The sequence below is a fragment of the Paramacrobiotus metropolitanus genome, unplaced genomic scaffold (assembly GCF_019649055.1).
Source record: "Paramacrobiotus metropolitanus isolate TYO unplaced genomic scaffold, Prichtersi_v1.0 Parri_scaffold0000048, whole genome shotgun sequence".
NCBI lineage: Eukaryota > Metazoa > Tardigrada > Eutardigrada > Parachela > Macrobiotidae > Paramacrobiotus > Paramacrobiotus metropolitanus.
Window position 1 is genome coordinate 933,601 of NW_026570268.1, and position 20,089 is coordinate 953,689.

At 46.0% G+C, this 20,089-nt stretch overlaps 5 protein-coding genes across 7 annotated transcripts; 1 reads left to right on the forward strand and 4 right to left on the reverse strand.

Annotated features, from left to right (window-relative positions):
- Positions 1–3,696: 3,696 nt before the first annotated feature.
- LOC129591739 (uncharacterized) lies at positions 3,697–5,994 on the reverse strand. 3 transcript variants are annotated; one of them, XR_008690882.1, is made up of 4 exons: positions 5,584–5,994; positions 4,828–5,360; positions 4,077–4,573; positions 3,697–4,011 (listed from the first exon to the last, which is right to left on the reverse strand). XR_008690882.1 is itself a non-coding variant. In XM_055487520.1 (4 exons), the coding sequence occupies exons 1-4, from the start codon at positions 4,951–4,953 to the stop codon at positions 3,916–3,918; spliced, it is 645 nt and encodes a 214-aa protein (XP_055343495.1). In that variant the 5' UTR covers positions 4,954–5,614; the 3' UTR covers positions 3,697–3,915. The 3 variants fall into 3 exon arrangements, 1 of the variants encoding a protein (XP_055343495.1); XM_055487520.1 differs by having other exon boundaries at positions 4,077–4,368; positions 4,432–4,562; positions 4,828–5,614; XR_008690881.1 differs by having other exon boundaries at positions 4,828–5,614.
- A 1,741-nt stretch (positions 5,995–7,735) lies between these two features.
- On the reverse strand, positions 7,736–10,537 carry LOC129591738 (uncharacterized). The gene is made up of 4 exons (XM_055487518.1): positions 9,460–10,537; positions 9,228–9,300; positions 8,181–8,936; positions 7,736–8,109 (listed from the first exon to the last, which is right to left on the reverse strand). Exons 1-4 carry the CDS (start codon positions 10,334–10,336, stop codon positions 7,986–7,988), a joined length of 1,830 nt encoding a protein of 609 aa, XP_055343493.1. The 5' UTR covers positions 10,337–10,537; the 3' UTR covers positions 7,736–7,985.
- Positions 10,538–10,733: 196 nt separating this feature from the next.
- Positions 10,734–14,543, forward strand: LOC129591790 (uncharacterized). Its single transcript, XM_055487599.1, has 7 exons — positions 10,734–11,188; positions 11,287–11,425; positions 12,045–12,203; positions 12,328–12,606; positions 13,182–13,406; positions 13,550–13,634; positions 13,984–14,543. The coding sequence occupies exons 4-7, from the start codon at positions 12,466–12,468 to the stop codon at positions 14,247–14,249; spliced, it is 717 nt and encodes a 238-aa protein (XP_055343574.1). The 5' UTR covers positions 10,734–11,188; positions 11,287–11,425; positions 12,045–12,203; positions 12,328–12,465; the 3' UTR covers positions 14,250–14,543.
- Positions 14,544–14,924: 381 nt separating this feature from the next.
- Positions 14,925–19,945, reverse strand: LOC129591760 (serine--tRNA ligase, mitochondrial-like). Its single transcript, XM_055487561.1, has 3 exons — positions 19,313–19,945; positions 15,855–16,100; positions 14,925–15,472 (listed from the first exon to the last, which is right to left on the reverse strand). The coding sequence occupies exons 1-3, from the start codon at positions 19,661–19,663 to the stop codon at positions 15,071–15,073; spliced, it is 999 nt and encodes a 332-aa protein (XP_055343536.1). The 5' UTR covers positions 19,664–19,945; the 3' UTR covers positions 14,925–15,070.
- LOC129591761 (chondroadherin-like) lies at positions 16,130–18,678 on the reverse strand. Its single transcript, XM_055487562.1, has 2 exons — positions 17,772–18,678; positions 16,130–17,398 (listed from the first exon to the last, which is right to left on the reverse strand). The coding sequence occupies exons 1-2, from the start codon at positions 18,288–18,290 to the stop codon at positions 17,021–17,023; spliced, it is 897 nt and encodes a 298-aa protein (XP_055343537.1). The 5' UTR covers positions 18,291–18,678; the 3' UTR covers positions 16,130–17,020.
- Positions 19,946–20,089: the final 144 nt, after the last annotated feature.

Consider the following 20,089-nt stretch of genomic DNA (forward strand, 5'->3'; position numbering starts at 1 on the left):
TTCCTATCTGGATGCCTTTGATCAGTATCAGATTCGCAGGTACGATATTTGGATGATTTTCTTGTACTCGTAGACATTCGTACGTAGGCGTACGCAGTGAGCTCTATCACATCTGGCTCACTGGCTGGATTGTTGGCCGACAATTCGCTCTTCTATAATTTCATTGCCTGATTTTTCCCAGCTACTTCGTTGACCAATGACCAATGTTGAACCGCATGTTTATCGGTCTTTGTTATTGGGTTTATTGTTCATTCGTATTTTTTCTTGCTGAGTAATCTTTTCTTGTATTTTTATGGGTTCCTGGATTGCTTAGGTTTTCTTAGGTTCTTCGCTTTCGTAGTAGTTTATTTAAATTTCTTAGGTTTCCTGAGATTTCATGGGTTTCTTTGCTTCTACGCTTCTTAGACGTTTTAAGTGGGTTTTCTTAGTTCTTTTTGGTTTTAAGTGGGTTTTCTTAGTTTTTTTTGTCATCAGAAAATGTCTTCAACAAAAATGTCGTATTTAGCAAAACTATAGTTCAGCAACCTGTCGACCATCAAGTTGTCGGTTTCAACAATAAATTGTCGAGTAAACTGGCCAGCAAAAACGGCGTCAGTAAGACAATGGTATGGCGTGTTGCGGCAGCTAAAACTCAAGTTGTTGTCGGTCAGACTGGCCGACAACAACTTGTATTGGCAGTAAGGCCGAGTCCGACTCGGCCTTACTGCCATTACATTACAGTTATTTTTGTTACGGCTAGTACGGTATCCAGATTTCTTTGCTTTCAGAACGTGTAAATGGTTCCGTCGTGTATTAAGTTCTGAGCTAATCCAACAGTGTCTGATCCTACCACGTCAATCCCTGGATGTCCTCGATGCTCTAAAACTGTTCTCACGGCAGCAGTGCGCCCACTTTATCGGCGACCGCGCTACGATACTGTACGTGCTATGCAGCACGGTAACCACCCACACCAGAATCCTTTACCTCATTGGTAACTGGGAGCTATGCGTGCACTACCTGGCCAACGTTATTCTGCAGTTTCTCAACGTCAAACTCGACTGGCTGATCATCGCCGACAACACCGTCCTGACGTTCCACGAGTTCCTCGAATTCCCTAAACAGTCGCCCATGCTGCATACGGAGGACAATTTCCTTACATTCCAAGCCACGCTTCAGCCGGTGCCGGATTACGCCAGCGTAACGCGCCACATCGTGCTGAAGAATTGCTGCTTTGATAGCCGGCACTCCATCTGCTTCATGGTCTTCTCGTATAAATGGCACGAAGACAACCGCATCCGTCCCGTGCGGCGCGGTCGGTCCCTGGCCTGCTGTCATGCGCCGTTCCGTGTGGTACTTCCGTATTGGAAGTACAGTTTGACGGATTCCGCGTCCACGCTGGCAGCGGACTTTCTGTCCGCGTTGGAACAGCGGTGTCCCGCACTTCCCGATCATAAAATCCGAGCCATGCTAACCTGGATGAATTCGCTGACGGATGATGATGTATATCACAAATACTACGGTGTCTGGCCGTTTTTCGTGCTGTGTTATGAGCTGTGAGTGCCGACAAATGTATCTGTTCTGCAGAAGCTTATCACGACAATTAAGGTGATGTGATAACGAACAGAACGATGAAGTAATATTATTCTGTAGGTGGAAGAAAAAAAAAGAAAAGCCCAAGAACTTCGAAGAGGTTATGAAGGACGTGGCTACTAGGTTACCGGCGAGGAGTTTGCTTATGCTAACACTCGCCTTGTTAATGCCTTTCCCGGAAACGTCTGCATAAAGTAGACTCAGCCTGAAAGATTACGTCAAAGTTTTCGCATGTCAGAGGAGCACATATTTTTTTAACAGCACATCAATGCAGGTGGCGTCTGTGGTGACGAAACGTATTCTGGTTGAACATCAAATCATTCAAATGTCACAGGTGGTTTAGCATTTAGCTGCTCTTGTTTTACGTTGATGTTTACGTCAGGCTTTAAATTTACCGTTCTTATGAAAACAATGTCCGTTTATGATTAGTAAGCGATTATTGCCGATCAGCAGTACAGCACATATTGCGGCTTGCAGGCAGCAATCACTAAAGATGAAGTTGGTTGTATAAATTATTGTGGCCGCCGCATACATCTAGGGAACAGTTAGTATACGTCTGTTTTCTGGACCACAATGAATGCAAATTCGAATTCTATTCTATTCGAATTCTATTCTTTGTCGTCTTCCATACTTGCTCTGCCATTCAAAGGAAATCCAGACGATCGACATTACAACAAGTTGCGATATTAGGCAGTTTGCCAGGCCCGTATCTACGTCTATGACCTTTACAATGTCCCGCAACAGCGATGTTTAGTCGTTTAATGTAAAGCTGTGTTCTGCACAAATCGTAAAATGAGAATGATTGCAGATCTTCCGTCAGAAGCGCACTGCCACAAAACGAGACGGTCTATTCACGTGCCAATGCATACAGTTCACAACATTTCCAACGACATTCCTCTCCGTTATCACACTTTCCAACATACCACCCAAGACTATCGGTACATTTCCCATGGCAGATGAAAGTCAGTTAGACAATAGCATGATCCACAGGCACACGCGCCGGTCGTGCGCATCCGCGCAACCACACGCGACTGGCAGCGCGTTGTTAGGTGAATACTTGCGGGATGGCTGTGTGCGCGGCAGTGTAGACAGCGGTTCAAGGTCTTTGTCGACGGATGCTTCTACTGTCCTGGGGCGCAACGGCACCAGTTTACGAGTACATTGACGAGTCAAGCCAAAGTGGAGTTTTTACCACATAGGAACACGTATAACCATTCCAGCGTTAGAGAATGACAGCCTGTAGTACTCGTATAACACAAAATACCCCTGCTTCTGCTTTTTGTATGTACAAAATTTATTAATTCAAAGCGTGTTAAACCGCTGTGTTAGTCCAGACTGAGCCGGCAGCAACGTTGTTAGAGATAGAATTTTTTTGCAGAATATATATCCCCAGCTCGCCATGCAGTGCATTCGCTGTGTTGTGGTTACAGCCATTTTTTTGTACAGCGGTGTTGCGCGAATGGTTCCGGTCCATGCCCATGTGAACAGGGATAGGCGGACGACAAGGAAGACGTCGGTTGCAACTGGCACAGCCGCTGCAAAAACCCCGCACCACGCGGCGTCGACCAGCGGTAAAACAGCGAGGAAGTTGACGACAACGTCTACCACCGCAGCACCGGAAGCAGAGGAAACCATCGAAGCACCGAAAGCTGAGGAAGCCATTGAGGCAGTGGAACCAGAGGAAACCACGGCGGGCGCGGGCGGGGAGCCGTTCGGCCGCGGCGCCTATCTCGACTCCGAGGAAATGGATAACCGGCCCGGCAGTGCGCTCTTCTTTCCCTCGGGCACCGGCTCCATCAGCGTCCGCGTCAAAAAGACGCAGAACGCGGGACAGCGCTCTGCCAGTCCAGGAATATACGGACAATCCGCTGTCACTGGCTGATGATCCCTCTTCTGTTCTAATAAGGCCCTGCCGGTTTCAGCGCTATTCTCCTAAATGTAACAAGTTACTAGTAAGCGCATGGTTGTTAACTTTAACCTTGTATCCACAGCTTCTGCACCGGGTTTCAGTACGATTTTGCTGAATAGTGTGACAAAATCTGTGCAGTTTTTGTTATATTTCGTTCTCTTGCTATAAATAAGAAAGCAAAAAGCTGAGCAAAAGGAGACCGTTTTAATGCCCCACAATTACACAATTATATAATTATATAAAAACACCCACCTACACAATTATATAAAAATCACAGACGGGCCCAACCTTCAGCAAAAGCACATTAGCATCAGTATGCAAAAGAACTACCGACACCAGGACTACACCAGCCATATTACGATATAGATCCTGGGATAGATGATAGTGTCGTTCACACGGGCTTCAGTCTTTGAACCAACTATCAAGGGCCGCAATTGTCACACTGGGAATGGAGGCAATGTCCAGTTGTCGGAGATCCATCGTGTCCCACCGGTGCGGATTATGATCCACACGATGGCAGTTACAACTTCCACCTAATTAGGTAACAGAAATGGTTTGTGTATTTGTCGGGTACCGGTCTTGCGACAATGTCACATACAGCTATAGAAAACTGCGAATACAGCTCCGCTGATCCGGATAGACCAGCGCCCGCAACCAGCGCGCGTGCATAGCGATGACCTTTTCGTATAAATGCTGACCAACCGCCGGACAATTGGACCTGGCCGCTGCCAGCAACATCCGCACAATTGTTCCGCAGTCGACGGGGCGCCGTATGTCGGCCGTGGCTACCATCTTCCCTGTGTGTTGACATCTTCGTGAACGTGGCGGAGGAAGTTGACCTTTTGTAGAAACAGACCCATTGCGGCTGAAGACACGCGACAGGCCCATGCCTACCAGACCGGCTGCGTAGTGACAGTACTGACAAAAGTGCCGGCTTTCTTTCGTTATCGAACCTGGTCGAAATATTGGTGAGTGTCCACAGCGATACTGACATCCAGAACCTCAGCCGTACCCAATGCCACGCACTGACAACAACTGATGATGTGCTGGTACTTTCCCGCCGCACAGGGAACTGCACTGGGATCTGCAATCACACTGCCAAACCGGTTAATGTGCTGATTCCGAATTCACATACTGGTGCAATGTGCAAGCTTGTCCGGTAATTTCTGACGAATCAATACAGCGAAGTACACAAATTCACGACGTAGTGTAGTGGCAGCTGTCATAGCGCAAACTCCGCGCTAAATATCTGTTGCTTGTACCTTTACGTAGGAAATTACCAGACAAGCTTGTAAGTGTAATTTATTAGGCACAGCCGCACAGGTACAGTATGTGGTACTATCGCTAACCACAGTCATAAATAATGTACAGGACAACGGCGTTCTTGTCGTGAGTGTCGGGAATAGTTCCAATCGGGAATGTGGAGACGTAGGTGAAAGGAGCGCAGCAGCTAGCAAAATGCCACGACGCGACATGAGCGTCGTGGTCCTTAAATAATTTGCAACCAAGCTATAATACTGTATGTCAGTGATAAATCATGCAGTTGTGCTGGAACATGTTGCCATGCACCCGGACGCAAAATATTGTCATAAACGTGTGCAACAGCAAATTAACGAATGTGTGATGGTTAATTATTTTGAGCATCTAACACAGCAAATGATTAGCTATGCTCTGAACAGCCATGATGGGCGCAGCAAACTGCGGCTGGTCTGCTTGAGCACTCTGTAGCACATTTTCCGCTCGGCCGTCGTTCTTGTTCCGGATAATAATTCCGTTCCCAGGAAGCTCATCCGATAACGGTGAGTTTGACCAGCGAGAGTAATTCCAGCGGGTGTGGGAACGGTTCAGATATCGACGTTACGCCGATTTTCCACCACCGTCACTGCAAAATTGCAGTGAGTTTGAATCCGTACAGCACAGCACGCACTAGAATCCGTACAGCACGGCACGCACTAAGTGTGAGTCCGTACTACAAACTACAAAGTCGACGGTATTTATTCGGCAATGGCCAATTCAGATAACATTGAGCTTGCGCAGGTAGAAACAAACTACTTCAAATGATTCAAAATTTAAACAGGAAACAAAGTTACTATCTGTACACTTACTACAGTTCAGCAGATGAGCAGAATACCGTATCGTTCGTACGTACTCCGAATGATTTTGGCGATGATTGTCGGTGTTTTTTAACCGACGAAGGGAAAGTGGAGAATGCCTGCGGGATAGTTGTGTACGCGGCAGTGGAGACAGCGGTTCAACGCCTTTGTCAGCGACGGTACCGATTGACGGGTACATGAGGCAGGCACTCAAGCCAAAGCTGAGTGTCTGCTTTTCTCCAGATCGTGCACGCATAATCGTTCTAGCATTATAGAATGATAGCCTGTGGGATAATAGAAAATCATATCCGGGCTTCTGCTTTTCTTGCATTACGTTTGCAGCTCGTAACATCCCAATGCATGATCGCCGTTTTAGTAATTCTGAGCAGTATTCCGAATCCGGGCCAGCGGCAATGTCGTAACTGCAGTCCAGCCCCAAGGGAAAATAATTGTTACTAGATAAAGTATCCATGCATTTTCTTATTAAGGACCCAGTGCTCCTACCTGTACGTTCAATGCTAGCACAGCTCACATAATTAATAATAATTTAAAGCACGATCAACAGTTGTTCAGCTGCGCTAATCGAGGCTGAGCCAGCAGCAACGTTATAAGAATATATTGCAAACTGCAGTTCATCTCGCCGACTCGCCATGCAGTGCATCAGCGATATCGTGGTAATAGTCGTCCTTTTGTGCTGCGGTGTAGCGCCAACAGCACCCAATCCGGTGCATGCCGATAACGAAGTGGACGGAGATAAGCGGATGACAAGCAAGACGCCGGTTATTACTGGCGCAGACGCTGCACAAATCCCGCACCACGCCGCTTCGACAAGCGCTCAGCAGGCCAGGAAAAGGACGATAACGTCCACCACTGCAAAACCGGACGCTAGCACCGATGAAGAAATGATTATGACCACCCCGTTCCGTTCGGCCGCGGCGCCTTTCTCGAGACGATAGGTGACAGGCCCGGCAGCGAGCTCTTCTTTCCCTCGGGAGCCGGCTCCATCAGCTTCCGCGTCAAGAAACGCCGAACGCGGGCAGCATTAGACAAGTCCCGGATTATGAAGACGCTGCGCTACCACTGGCTGATAATCCCTCTCCGGTTCTGATATAATGCTCTGTTGATTATCAGTGTTGTACTCGTAAATCTATCAAGTTACCGCTAAACGAACGGTTGTTAGCCATACATAGGTCCACTCTCACACAGCAGCTGCACTGAGTTTCAGTAAGATTTTCTGGAATTGTGTGACAAAATCTGTTCAGTGTTTATTATGTTCTCTTGCTGTATATCAAGCAAAAAGCCCATTTTTAAAGCCCTATCTACAAAAGTATGGAAACCACAGAGGGGGACAAGCTTCTGCAGACCACTGCGCTTTTTATATGGACCTTGATATCAGATAGATGATAATGTTATTAGAAAGGTCGCGATTCGTCATGGCGTTCTTTTATTGACTGTCGAGGTGCTTTCCTCTGGGAATGTGGAGTTTCTTGTGGAAGGAGCGCAGCAGCGGCCGTTTGATGTCCAGCGGGATGCTTGTGTTGTCCTCCACGGACCACGCTGTCCAGGTAGAAGATTCATGTGGCGTGTCTATGCATGTACAAACGCTATACCGAATATTAGTAACGTTTTTCGATCAGCAAAACCGGTTGAAACAGCGAGTGGTGCGTACTTCAAACTTATATCACTCTGGTCATGATCAGCTGACAGCAAAGCCCGGCTCGACTGAAAAATATTTTTAGCCAAAACATATTTCTAAAATAGCGCGTCGTTACGCCGTCTTATAAGAAAGAGGAGCTACGACAATATGGGGTGCGGCCACTGCGAGCATTTAATAACTGACAAAAGATGCCCATAGTTAAAGGAAATGTAAAAACGTTGTGCCCAGACGTCTGTCACCGCAGTATAACCGGGATGGCAAGAGCCAAGAGGTGAATATAATCGTTTCTTATTAATTTAACCGTGCTATGCTTCGGTCACATGCAGTTCCCGCAGAAAGCGAACGCACTTTTCTAGTACTGTACTTACAGTATTACCTAATTAATCAGCGTCCGAAATTAAATTCCCATTAACGACCGGATCCAGCACGAGTCGTGTAGCTGTAACTCGTATGTAAGAGACTTGCGCCTGGTTAATAGTTTCAAATATAATTATATAAGCGCGCCAGAATATGCATAGCACGCTTTTGTCATTTTGAAAACGCGCTTCTATCATGGTGAATTTGGTCAAATTTTAATTTCTTTTAGCAGGGTTCCTTATCTTGCTATTAACCGTTTGATTATTCACGTCGAAAGCCAGTTACAAGCCCCACCCACAAATAAAACCAACGAGCGGCCGAAACGTCGGCGAAGAATCAGCACTAAACTTGGGAGCGTAAAACTATAACCACGTGGGAAGCAACATCATCCCCATCGGCTTCAGTCTTTGAAGCAGGCATCAAGAGCCACAAAGGTCACATTGGTCAAGGAGGGAATGTCCAGTTGGCGGAGATCCATCGTGTCCCACCGCTGGGGATCGTCATCCGGGCCGAGACAGTTGAACCTAACCAACAAAACATTCCATACACTTTTTCTTGGTCCATAAAACACGATCTCCGCAACCGGGCCACTTACAGCTTGAGAAAATCTCGGATAACGCTCCACTGCTCCGGATAGACCAACGTCAGCATCCAGCGCGCATGGATGGCGGTGACCTTTTGCAGCACCCGCTGACTCGCCGCCGGGCAGTGGGCGTCAGCCGTGGCCAGCAGTATTCGTGCTTGTTCCGCGGCCGTTTGTGTGGAATGGAAACGCACCATCGGAATGATTATTTCCAAGCGATCCGGGGAATCACGGATGTGATCCAGTTCAACATCCGGCTGGGGCACTCCATCATCGGCCCACAATATCGCGCAGGCTGATCCCTGGATGGCTTCGGACGCGGTGAAGTTGATCAGCATCAGCTCATCGCAGACCGTCATCATCCCCGCCAATTCATCGCATTCCAACTGGCCGTTAAGGTCATTGCGCTGGAAGACCAGGAAGGCTTTTGTACGAGCCACATCGATTACGTCACGACCGTTCTTGACAATGATCAGCGGCAGGTGTCGACTTTCAGCGTGTAAGAGTCTTCTGACTGACGACATTTTCGAGCACAGCGCGAACCCGTTATGCAGATGATTCCGGCCTTCCGTCAAGGCCAGCGTGCGGGTGTAGTGCGGCTGTATGCGTTGCAGCAGGGCGCCCAGATTGTACTTGAGATATTTATCGTACTCTTCCTCTAAGTCTTTGTCACCATAGGGTTGCCGGTCGCATTGGGCGCAGACATCCAAGAGGATGTCCCGGTTGTCCACGTAGCTCGTGCTGAGCAGTCTCCACAAAACACACACTCTGGCGAAGAAAAGATGCTATGGTCGTTAAGTTTCGCCAGTGTTATTTCTATTATTACGGGCTGTTGCATGGATAAGGTAAGCGTTATGGTCGCGCTCGTAGATGCCTGTTTATAATTGCATTTTGAAGCAATAACTGATTTAACATCTAGAACATTTAATTAAAAATATCTAAAACAAGTATAGTTTGCAACTTTGAGAAAAGTCTACTGTTATCCACAAACGTACATTATCTGTTATCGTACAAACAGCGAATTTATTCGGATAAATACGGATACTGTACGGTCTGTACCTGCGTGTCCGCAACTGAGAATCCACGTCAAGATATCGGAATATTCCTCCCAAAATCGGATGCGGCAGCTCGCCTGCGCAGATTTGCAGTAATTAAAATCATTAAATAATTCGAATTCTAATCATTAAAGTTCGCTCCGATTGTTGCTGTGGTACGTGCTATTAGTTATAAACTCCCGGAGGAACAGCACAAAATGACTACCGCCTTTCCTTTCAATCGATACCACACTAACCAAGCAGAGTCCCATCAGATGGAGTGGTGTCCATCTTCACAGGCAGTGTCGCTAGTCTCGCAGTGAGGTAGCTATCGCAGGCGCTCTTCAAGTCCTCCTCGTCCCAGAACATACTCTGTCTGTAGCGGTCCCGGTGCATCTCGGCGCAGACGAACGTCACCGTATCGGATCCCAGTCGGGCGAACAGACGACCACCGACATTGATATAATAGCAGGGACAGCTTCCACTGTCAGGGTGCAGCCCGGTGCACTGGAACAGCATGCAGTCGTCGCTAGCATGCGCAGAAAACTGACAATCACCTCGAAGACCGGGCGGCAATGATAACTGGCAGGTACGGGCCACGAACGCCGGGAGGAAATCCAGATCGGGCAGCCGATGCGCCTGCGGATAGGGGATGGCGTATTTCCTGTACAGGAATCCGGAGCTGCGCTGGAAGAAACTGCCACCATCGCCAGGCATCGGCAGAGCGGTCGCGATGTGCGACCACAGCACGAGGCGGTTGGCGGGGGACGCAGCAGAATCGTTCTCAGCCATACGCACCGTGAAGAATCCACCGACTGAATTGTGAACGATAATGGCCTTACGAAGCACCAGCGGTCCCCCGTTGGTTTGCCGCAGCGCAGCGTGGATCGTTTCGCCTTGGCGTGACACGTCCGGTCTGCGAAGAGATGGATGCGGCCATAAGCAGCTGGAATGAATCCATTGGGGCTTCATGTCAGCCGCGTCGAAGTCCACCAAGAACTTGTCGCCGTCAATGTCCTGAACGTATCCCAACCACCACTGGCCGTGGTCGCGCTGCACCAGCACCGTGTTCCCGTAGTTCAGCTCGCGAGCACCCGAGAACAGTTTGCGAAAGTACAGCGATGTCGCGGGCATGGTGCTGCTGTGATAGCGATGAACGGCTGCTCAGCGGAGAGCGGACTGTGGAGACAGAAAACCGAAACAAGCGAAAAGAATCACTGGTATTCTGGTAGTCAGCCGTTGATGAAATACAATCAGCAGAAAATTTAATACGAAATATTGTGATTGTGATTGTGATTTAAAACTTCACTTTGCAAAAACGTGTTTGAGCATGAATACGAGTCAGTCGACTCACCATCAGTAGAGTACGTACGTACTACGTACTTTAATAGCGTACAAATCGTTGTAGCCAGTAAACCTGCAGTAGCCAGACTAGCGGTGGAGGTGGTCTCATGCGCTGTCTTCGTCAGGCGCTTCCGCCTCTCAGCCGGCGGCTACGTGAAATGATCTCATCAAGGTGCTGCATCGGTGATCACGAGCCATCAGCAGTGCCATCCAGCACTTCCGAGTTCCGACTGAAATGCTCTCTGGAACACCCATTTACTGGTTTCTTTTTGATAATATCGTAGAAAAATAGTTTTTACATATTTTCCGACAATGTGAACGGCTTCTAGGCCGTCCACTTGGCGGTTTGTACTTGATTTGTGTGAAGACTAGTTCAACTTGTCCGTAATCGATTTTCGGAGCCTGCAGCATTGAATAATTTGCAGCGCGTGCAACCAGTTCCCTGTATAACACAGTCTGCGCTACGACTGTACGAGGATTTCTGGTTGATGAGCCGCGTTGTAGATGGTGCGTCTGGCGGAAATCTCAATCGGACTGTGACATCCCTGGAAGAACGTTTATCCCTGATTTCTCCGGCGTCGCACCGCGCAGTAAGGAAGCAGAAGGGACGGGAATAAGTGCGAGCCATGTGGAACGTGCGAAGTAAGCGCGCCGTACGCGATGCATGCCGCGGCTTTACTCTGATTGCCTGCAGTCTGAATCGAAGTGCGGGTTTTTTGACGCTGTGTGTTGTGGTGTAGATGTGTTGCGAAATCTGTCCTACCGTCTCAAGACCTCGGCCAATGGCTGTACGCACGGCACGAAGGAGGGACGGGAGCTGGAGGACGAGTACAAACATCTGTGGGCGTCGGGATTTCGAGCGGGAGACTGGCATGCACGGTAAGGATTTTAACGAGTGCCACGCGGCTCAAGTTCCCTCAAAAAATCCTAAAAAATTTCCGTGCGTTCGGAAACCGATGTTCATTACGACAAGTATTTTCTAAAATAAACTTGTGATATAAAACATGAGATTTCTCAACATTATAGATTATAATCACCAACAAGTCTGATAAGAAATGAATTACCTATGTTATTATTATTAACGATAAATAATAATTAAATATCATTGGAATTGTTTTTGTAAAATTAAATCATTAAAAAAACTGCGGTTTTTTGTTAATGGTAATTTTGCTAAATTAGTGCAATTTAATTTGGATTGAATCATGTACAAAATTGATGTTTTTTCGGTTGATGCGGATCTTATTAAATTAATTTGTTAAATAATTCGGAATTAAACATTTAGAAATTCTGGCATTTTTTTGTTAATGGTAATTTGTCATTTTAATTAAGCTGAATTAATTATGTTGTTGACAAGTTGATGACCGTGGAGGCATGTGATTATGAGCGCATTTGACATTTGGCAATCGTTTAGCGATTTTAACCTTGATTAATTTGGAGGAATCCGGTGATCTAATCTCTTTGGATGCATAATCAGTTTGCGTTATTTTTCCGTTTGCAGTCCGAGTGCGCATTATCCGCACCTCGCCGGTCCGCTGTCGTCGTGCGGCGGCCAGCAGAACGGCGCCGGTCGCAGTCAGGAACGCCGTTCGCAGCGCGAATCCGACTGGGATTCGCTAAAATTCCCCTGACGGGACGCTGGATCGAAGCGCTGGGATGGGTACGTTTTTTATTTTTTTGGATTTAATTGTGTTTTAATTGAAATTTAATTTAACTGGAATTTACCTAAATTGATTTAATTTTATTTTTAATTTGTATTTAATTGCCTACGTTGATTCCCGCAGGGCGCGGCGTTGGGATTCGGGCTGAATCTGCTGCACGTGCGGCAGGAGGAGGCCTGGCGACGGCGCTGTCCCCTGGAGCGGCTGACCGCCCTGGAGGGCCGGCTGCCGGCCTGGACGCGCGACCTCTACGCCTTCTCCATGCCGCTGCACGCGCGCAGTCCCCTGATCAAATCCGTCCTGCCCCTGCCGGCCCCCCGCAGTTTCGATACACTGGACGGGAGCAGTGACGAGTCCTTCAGCGACGCGGATACCTCCGTCTATTCATTGACCGAATCTTCCGTAAGTCTAACAAGATTTTTATTATTTTTGCCACTCTTTTTGCTAACAAACTGGTTTTCCCGTGCTTGTGCCGTTGGCATTTGAACGCTTAAAATTTAGCATTTAAACTGATTTTTACTTGAAATTTAATTTTTCTTATTTAGTTTTCTTTGTAAATTCGGTTAATTAATTTTTTAAAATGTTAATATCCACAAGATTTTTTATATTTTTGGTTTTTCCATCCGTTTTAACAAACTTGTTCTGTGTGTTTGTGCCGTTGGCATTTAAAAGCTTAAAATTTAGCATTTAAACTGATTTTTACTTGAAATTTAATTTTTCTTGTTTACTTTTCTTTGAAAATTCGGTTAATTAATTTTTTAAAATTTTAATATCCACAAGGTTTGTTATATTTTTAATTTCTCCATCCTTTTTTAACACACTGGTTCTGCGCGTTTGTGCCGCGGGCGTTTAAACGCTGAAAATTAATTAAGCTGGAATTTAATTTGAATCGATTTGTATTTGAAATTTAATTTTTTCTTATTTAATTTCAGTTGTAAATTCGGTTGGTTAGTATTTTAAAATTTAATTTTGTGTAGGAAGATGCGGATAACAAGCAGATCCGCTACACCCCGGAGAGTGTAGCGTTGATGCGCGTGATGCGCGAACAGCTGACGAATGTGGCGCGCGACTACGTCAGCGAGCTGCAGGCCTTGTTGGGGCGCGCGCAGGGCGCGGCGGCCAGCGAGGACAGCGCGCAGGAGGAGTACAATCTGGGCTTGTTCTACGAACTGGGCATCGGCGTCCCCCGCAACCCCGAAAAGGTCAGTCTTCGCTGGACAGTTATAGAATAAAATTTAAATTCCGCTGGGTAGCCTGCTGCTGTTGAAAATGCCAGTAGAAATAAAAATTCCTGATTGTGGGATTTCTGAAAATAATAATTTTAGTCGCATTATTGTATTTATAGGCCGTTGACCATTATATGGAAGCCGCCGCTCTTAATCACCCTGTGGCCGTTGAAAATGTGATGTTTCTGCACAAATTCGCCACCGGTAAGCTCACAAATTTCGCTATCACATCCCATTTATCGGTGTCATTTAAGTACCATTTTTTTTAATTTTTTAGTTCGTTTATTGTCGATTTTGCGGAACTCGTTACTCAGTTAGTTACTGTAATTCAGTATTTGTTCTGAATAATTTTAATTAATTGCGACTGATTAAATGTCATTTAATTTCACTCCAAGTTATTCGGTAGAATCGGTACAGACAGACTAACCGTACAGTAGAAGCCTTATCGCCGTTATATCGAGGGTGATTTATTTTTTGATTTTATTGGTAATTTTTAATGATTTTTTTTTAATTACATGTAATGAAATTAATTACGCCATTAATTTGTTTGTAGCGTCCGCACAGTTGGGCGTGCGGCGCGCCTCCTCCAGCCCGGCGCTGACCGCCCTGACGGACAGCCAGAGCGATCTGGACAGTGATTCAGAGGACGAAACGGGTCCGCCGCGAGCCGGCAAATTCTGGCGCTCGGACACGGACAGCGGCGGCAGTTTCGACGCCAGCTCCCGCTCGCGCTCCCGCTCCAACTCGTTGCCCATGGACGGCGGCAAGCCGTGGCTGCTGGGCGGGGCCGGCGCCCCGCCGGTCCGCGCCGTTGTGTAATATACGCACCCGTGATAATAATCATATGCACCCTAATATTATTTACCCTCTTGTTGCTCCTTCTCCAGTATTTGTTGTATGCTATGGCTGGCATAATATGCTGCAATATGTGCACGCCAAGTGTGCGTGTGTGCTTTGGATTTTAACCGGGTAGCTTGTTGAATTTTTGCCCTAATGCTGCGTTTTATTTGTTGTGTCGTTGGATCTGACGATGGATAGGCTTTCTCCATTACATATACAGTAACGGATATGTTTAGCAGCTGATATTAATAAATTTATCGGTCGACTATCGAAGATGATTCCCACTGGTGTTTTCTACATTTTTTTAGGGTCGTTTAATGCCACTGATATTTGTTCTTCGCTGACATTTAATTTTTGTATTGTTACTATTAATTTTTGATATTTCTAATTTCACTGATAATTCTTTTTTATCCACATTAATTTTCCCGATATTTATTCTGCACTGCTCTGCCATTTGCTTTGTATAAATCGTCTTTATCGTTAGTTGATTGTCAGTTATGGTAAACTGAATTTCCCTGGCATTTTCTCTTTTTTCTGCATTTATTTTACGGGTACTTACTCGTACCTGACTGACACTGATTTTTATATATTTCATTTGATGGAAGTCAATGCTAGCTTTTTAATTCCATTGATATTTAAATTTTGTTCAACGATTTTTTTATGTCGGTATAACAATCTTATTTTACATAGCGTTTATTCAGTTTTCCTTCCGCATTTATTTTACTGCGGTACATTTTTCATTTCCCTGATATTTCTTTCTGTACAACTACGTAACAAATCAGGCACAATTTCCCCAGCAATTATTCCTCTTTGACCACTTTGCCCTTCTTCCGCCATTTGAGCGCCGGCACCTCGTCGGGCTTGTCGATCAGCTCCGCCCCGTGAAAATACGGGCGAAGGACCGCGGGAATCCTGACGGAGCCGTTGTGGATCTGGTGCTGCTCCAGGAGGGCGATGATGAGACGGGGCACGGCGCAGGCCGTCCCGTTGACGGTGTGGACGAACTGCCGGCTGCTGGAGTCCCGCTCGTTGGATACCTTCTCGTCCGCGTCGAAACTGATGTTCAGCCGCAGACTCTGGAAGTCCCGGCAGTTGGACGTGCTGCTGATCTCCCCGTACCGGCCCTGTCCCGGCATCCACGCCTCAATGTCGAATTTACGCGCCGCCGACATGCCCAGATCGTTCTCCGGCATGTCCAACACCTGCGCCATAAATTACCGACAATTAATCATTTTTAATTCCATTTAAAATAATTATTTAACGGGAAAACAGCCCAGCAAGTCCACAAATGACTGCCGATAATTAATTGCGGTATCTCACGATTTACATAAATATTTAACGGAAAGATAGTTTTGCACCTGCACAAATAACTGCCCAAATTACAATAATAATAAGCTCAAAATAATAAATAAATCAAATGATACTGAGCGAAAAACACACAAATTCAAATAATCTGTAATAAAAATAAAACGATATACCGTATCAATTAAATATTTTTACTATGATAACGAAAATTAACCACTATTTATGTGATATAAGAAACGAAATATAAATGCAGAAATTTCAAATGGCACAGCGACGTACCTGCGCATGGAGCTGCAGGGCGTTGACGATTTCCGTCTGGAGGCCGAGGAAGTAGCGGTGCTCGTCGTCGCTGCGCTGCGGATGGCAGACACTGAACATCTCCACCTTGTTGAACTCGTGCACACGGTAGATGCCCTCCTGGATGTCGGAGATCTCGGCGCGGTAGCAGCGACTGACCGCCGCCATGCGCACCGGCAACTGGCTGGCCGCCAGTCGCTTGTTCTGCCAGAACGCTCCGAACGCCATCTACTAAACAATTCATTTATTCAGCCAGGCAAAAATATTATTACTAATCAAGTATACCAATTATACGCAGCCGCGGTGCTTTTAATTTTGACAAGTCCATTTAATTATCTGTAACAGAAACTTAGCGTGGCCGGTCACGAGAAAAATATTACGGGGGTCCAGCGAAAAATACTGGAGGATCCGTTGTAATACATTTAGATACATAAAACGCAACTGAACGATTTTCTGCACAATAGCCTGAATCATTTTGTGCAAATGACTTTCCTGTCAAACATAATTTATGTTTCACGCAAACCGCTAAGCTGAACCCTTAAATTAATTAAGGGAATTCAAGGACTTCCGGCGCTTGCAACAACTACAGCCGCTCGATGCGGCAGCGTAATGCGAATTTAATTTGGAATTTTTTAAGCTCCCCGCCTTTTTATTTTCCTTTTCTCCACAACAGATTATTTTCCTACAATAATTTTAGAAATAATTAGGAATGAATCACAGGAATAATTGTAAGGTGTTAATGTGTCATTTGGAACCAGACCGAAGCAAACCCAACCGGTCGGCCTTCACGACGCATAAAAAATTGCGACGTAAATCGCGGACTGAAGGAAAAAGCCTGCCGAAGAAAATTTTATGATGTTTTCGCTAAAATTCCGGTGATCACAAACTACATCCCGATCCGTTTCATCATCAACTGCTGCAAATTCGGGAAAATCTCCAGCAGCCGGCTGGCCCAAGCCGCCGCCGAGTCCCCGCCGATCGTTAGACCCTTCACATCGAGCGAAATCGGCCGAAACACCTCGTGATTCACACCGGTCAAATTCATCCCGCTAATATCGAGGAATTCGATCCTGGCGCCTTGAAACACCCCCGGAACGAGGACACTGGCGTTGATCCCGCTCAAATCAAGGTTCCGCAACGTCAAACCACTAAACCCGAGGGGCGCGATGCGTGTCAGGGGGTTGTCGGCGAGATTGACGACCTGGAGGTGTCGATTCAGCGATAGTTGGTTGACAAGGATTTCGCGTAATAGATTGCCAGATAGGTCGACTTCCTGGAAATATGGAACGGATCGAGCAATGGCCGACCACGGCAGTCCGTTTAAACTGGTGTTGGCCAGACGCAGCACCCGCAAACTGGAAGTCTTGGAATATAGTGTCGGGAATCGGTTGCCGGTTGTCGTTGAGGGCGTCCGGTTGGCGTTCGCCTAGGGGGTTCGAGCTTAAATCCAGCACCTCGAGAGAGGCCAACTTTAAGGCCATACGGGGCGGGATTTCGCGGATTAAGTTGTGCGACATGGTCAGCACCTTCAAATTAAAATTAAGTTAATTTTACCAGTGTCTGGAACGGTCGGAAATGAAATATTTGCTTCCCAGTAAAATTCGAAACATCAAACAAAATATTTTATCCTGGACTTGTCTAAAAACAACACATTAATTTTAAAACAAGAACTGGTCAAACGATTTTGGAAAGATTTAATAAAATGCAAAGGAATAACGGCTGAAAATCACGATAACATATCAACAAAAAATTCTAGTAATATATTATGAATTTCTTTGGAAAATATTCGAAAAATAAATTTTTAAAAATTCATTTGTGAAAGTTTTTTTCTTTTCAAATCAATTGCATTTCAAATCTTCTAGGAAAACCTATCCAAAAGTGTTTGAATTGAACCCTTACCTTTAAGGAACTGAGGAAGTTGAACATGGCGGAAAACACCGGCTCGATGCGGTTATAATCCAGATGGAGATGCGTCAGCCGGGTCAGATTGCGAAAATTCTGCTCCACGGCAAAACTCAGCCGATTGTGCGTTAAATTCAGCACCTGCAGCGTGTTGGACACGTAGTGAAACGGCGAGGATGACATGCGCTCCAGATCCGAATGCGTCAGATGGATTTCCTTGAAGCGCTTGTTCAAAAACATGCTCGGCTCCAGATTAATAATGTTGGGATTCTCTGGAGATCCCGAGACGACCAGTACTTCCACATCGTTGTCCAGATTCTGGATGTCCAGGGTGCCGGGAATGCGGACACCGCCCTGCTCGCAGCGCACCCGTTTCCGGCCGCATTCATCGAAATCACAGACGCACACACTGGGGCATAATGCCATAATGCCGTTACGGCCCCGCAAAGCGCGCAAAAAAAGGCTAAGAAACTCAAGTGAAAAGTTCTCATCGTGTGAACAGGACCAGTTCCACATTAAACGCGATTATAAACAATTAGAAAAACACCGGCTGGAAATTAGATTAATCTTTCACGGCTGGTTGTTACTGGATAGTGAAATTTTAAGTTGGAGCTTCGTATTCGGCTGTGGGATTAAATTAGAAAAACGGGGGAAAATGCCTAAATTACGAGTTGCAGCGAATACATAGCGTATGTAGGTAACGCTCGGTCAGAAAAGTGGAAAATACACAAATATCCCGACACAATACACAAGTACGTATTGTATGCTTATGATGCACGCGTTATTTGACTTCTGTCGTCACCACCGAAGCTGGCGCCCTTTTATCGCCGGCAAAAGCCGGACATGCAAGACCATTCATCCAGAAAATACGCAACACGAACGATAACAACACAGGTGCGGTGCGATAAAACCCGCGAGCGCTGACAAGTGAGGTGCGCGTAAGTGATAACATTCCCGATGACACCATTATAAAATTATCGTAAAAGCCGGCTTTGCAAGAAAATGTATACAACAAAACAGCTACAAATTTGAATGCTGACATATTAAACAGTTCACAATCGTAAATTAACGATGAAATGTATACGAATATGCTGTAAAATCTGATACGCACAGCTGCGCAACAAGAATTTGATCCCAAATTCAAATTCATCAAATTTCATTCAAATGATAAAAAATTATCACCGGCTTATTACCTGCTTGTTTACTGGATCAATGGATTTAAAAATCAAAAACCGAAACGGATTTTTAATCGAAATAAATAAGACGAAATTTTTATGAATAAACTGAATAAATAAAAGTCAAAAACGACGTATTTAAAAACCCAAAAAGACTGATTGCTATTTAAAATGAGCAAATAAAATACGCAGTTTATGATTAAAAACTGAGGGAATTAAAGCGAAAAATGATTAAATAAATTCAGAAAATGATTAGAAAAATTAAAAATAAAAGGAAAATAATTTGCAATAAAAAAAATAAAGGATAGGAAATTAGTGCGCTCCATAGATAAATCAGAAATTCTATCCAGTAGAAGAGCTGACCTCGGCGGTGCCGGAGAGCGCCCACTGGCCGTGGCGTCGGGGGTTGAGGAGGTAGACCATGTTGCGGTCGCCGTCTTTCAGCATGCCGCATCCCTCCAGCACCTGCGGCCGCAGCACATCCGGCACGGACAACAGCTGGAAGCCCCGCTGCCGCAGAAACCCCACGGAGTACTCGAGGAGCGCCTGCTCCAACTGCGCCAGGAAGCCGGAGAAGAAGTAGGCGCGATCGGAGGAGAAGCCGTGGAGCTTGGTGCGGCGCAGTGCGTGGTAGGCGTGCGCGATCTGCTCCACCGTCTTCACCGGGAACTCCTGCACGGGCCGGCTGCCCAGCAGCTCTAGCACCTTGGCCATCACCCGCAGAGTAAGATTACGGAGAGGAAAATCACCGTCACACGCAAGAGTCAGCCAACAAAAATCAAAATGAAGAAATTCAAGATCCACCGAATTCACTCAAGCACACAGCAAGTTGCAAGTTTTTCGCTTTTCCATCGTGTTACACTCATCAGCTGTATAGGATTATAGTTTACACTTCTATCTATGCAAATTCAAATCTGCATTCCAGAATCTGGAAGATCAATAGGAAAACGCAACAAAATCAAAAGTGGAAACGTTTTCTTTGTGGAAAACCAAAAATCAAACAAAATATTGAAAATTTAATCAGCGACTGCATTTAACTGCGCCTGGCAGGCGGTAGGACGCACGACAGACTGCACAACCGCCGCCCGCGCAGGTAGCAGCAACATTCTGTCCGCTGACTCCGCTTAGTTGCAATTTTCA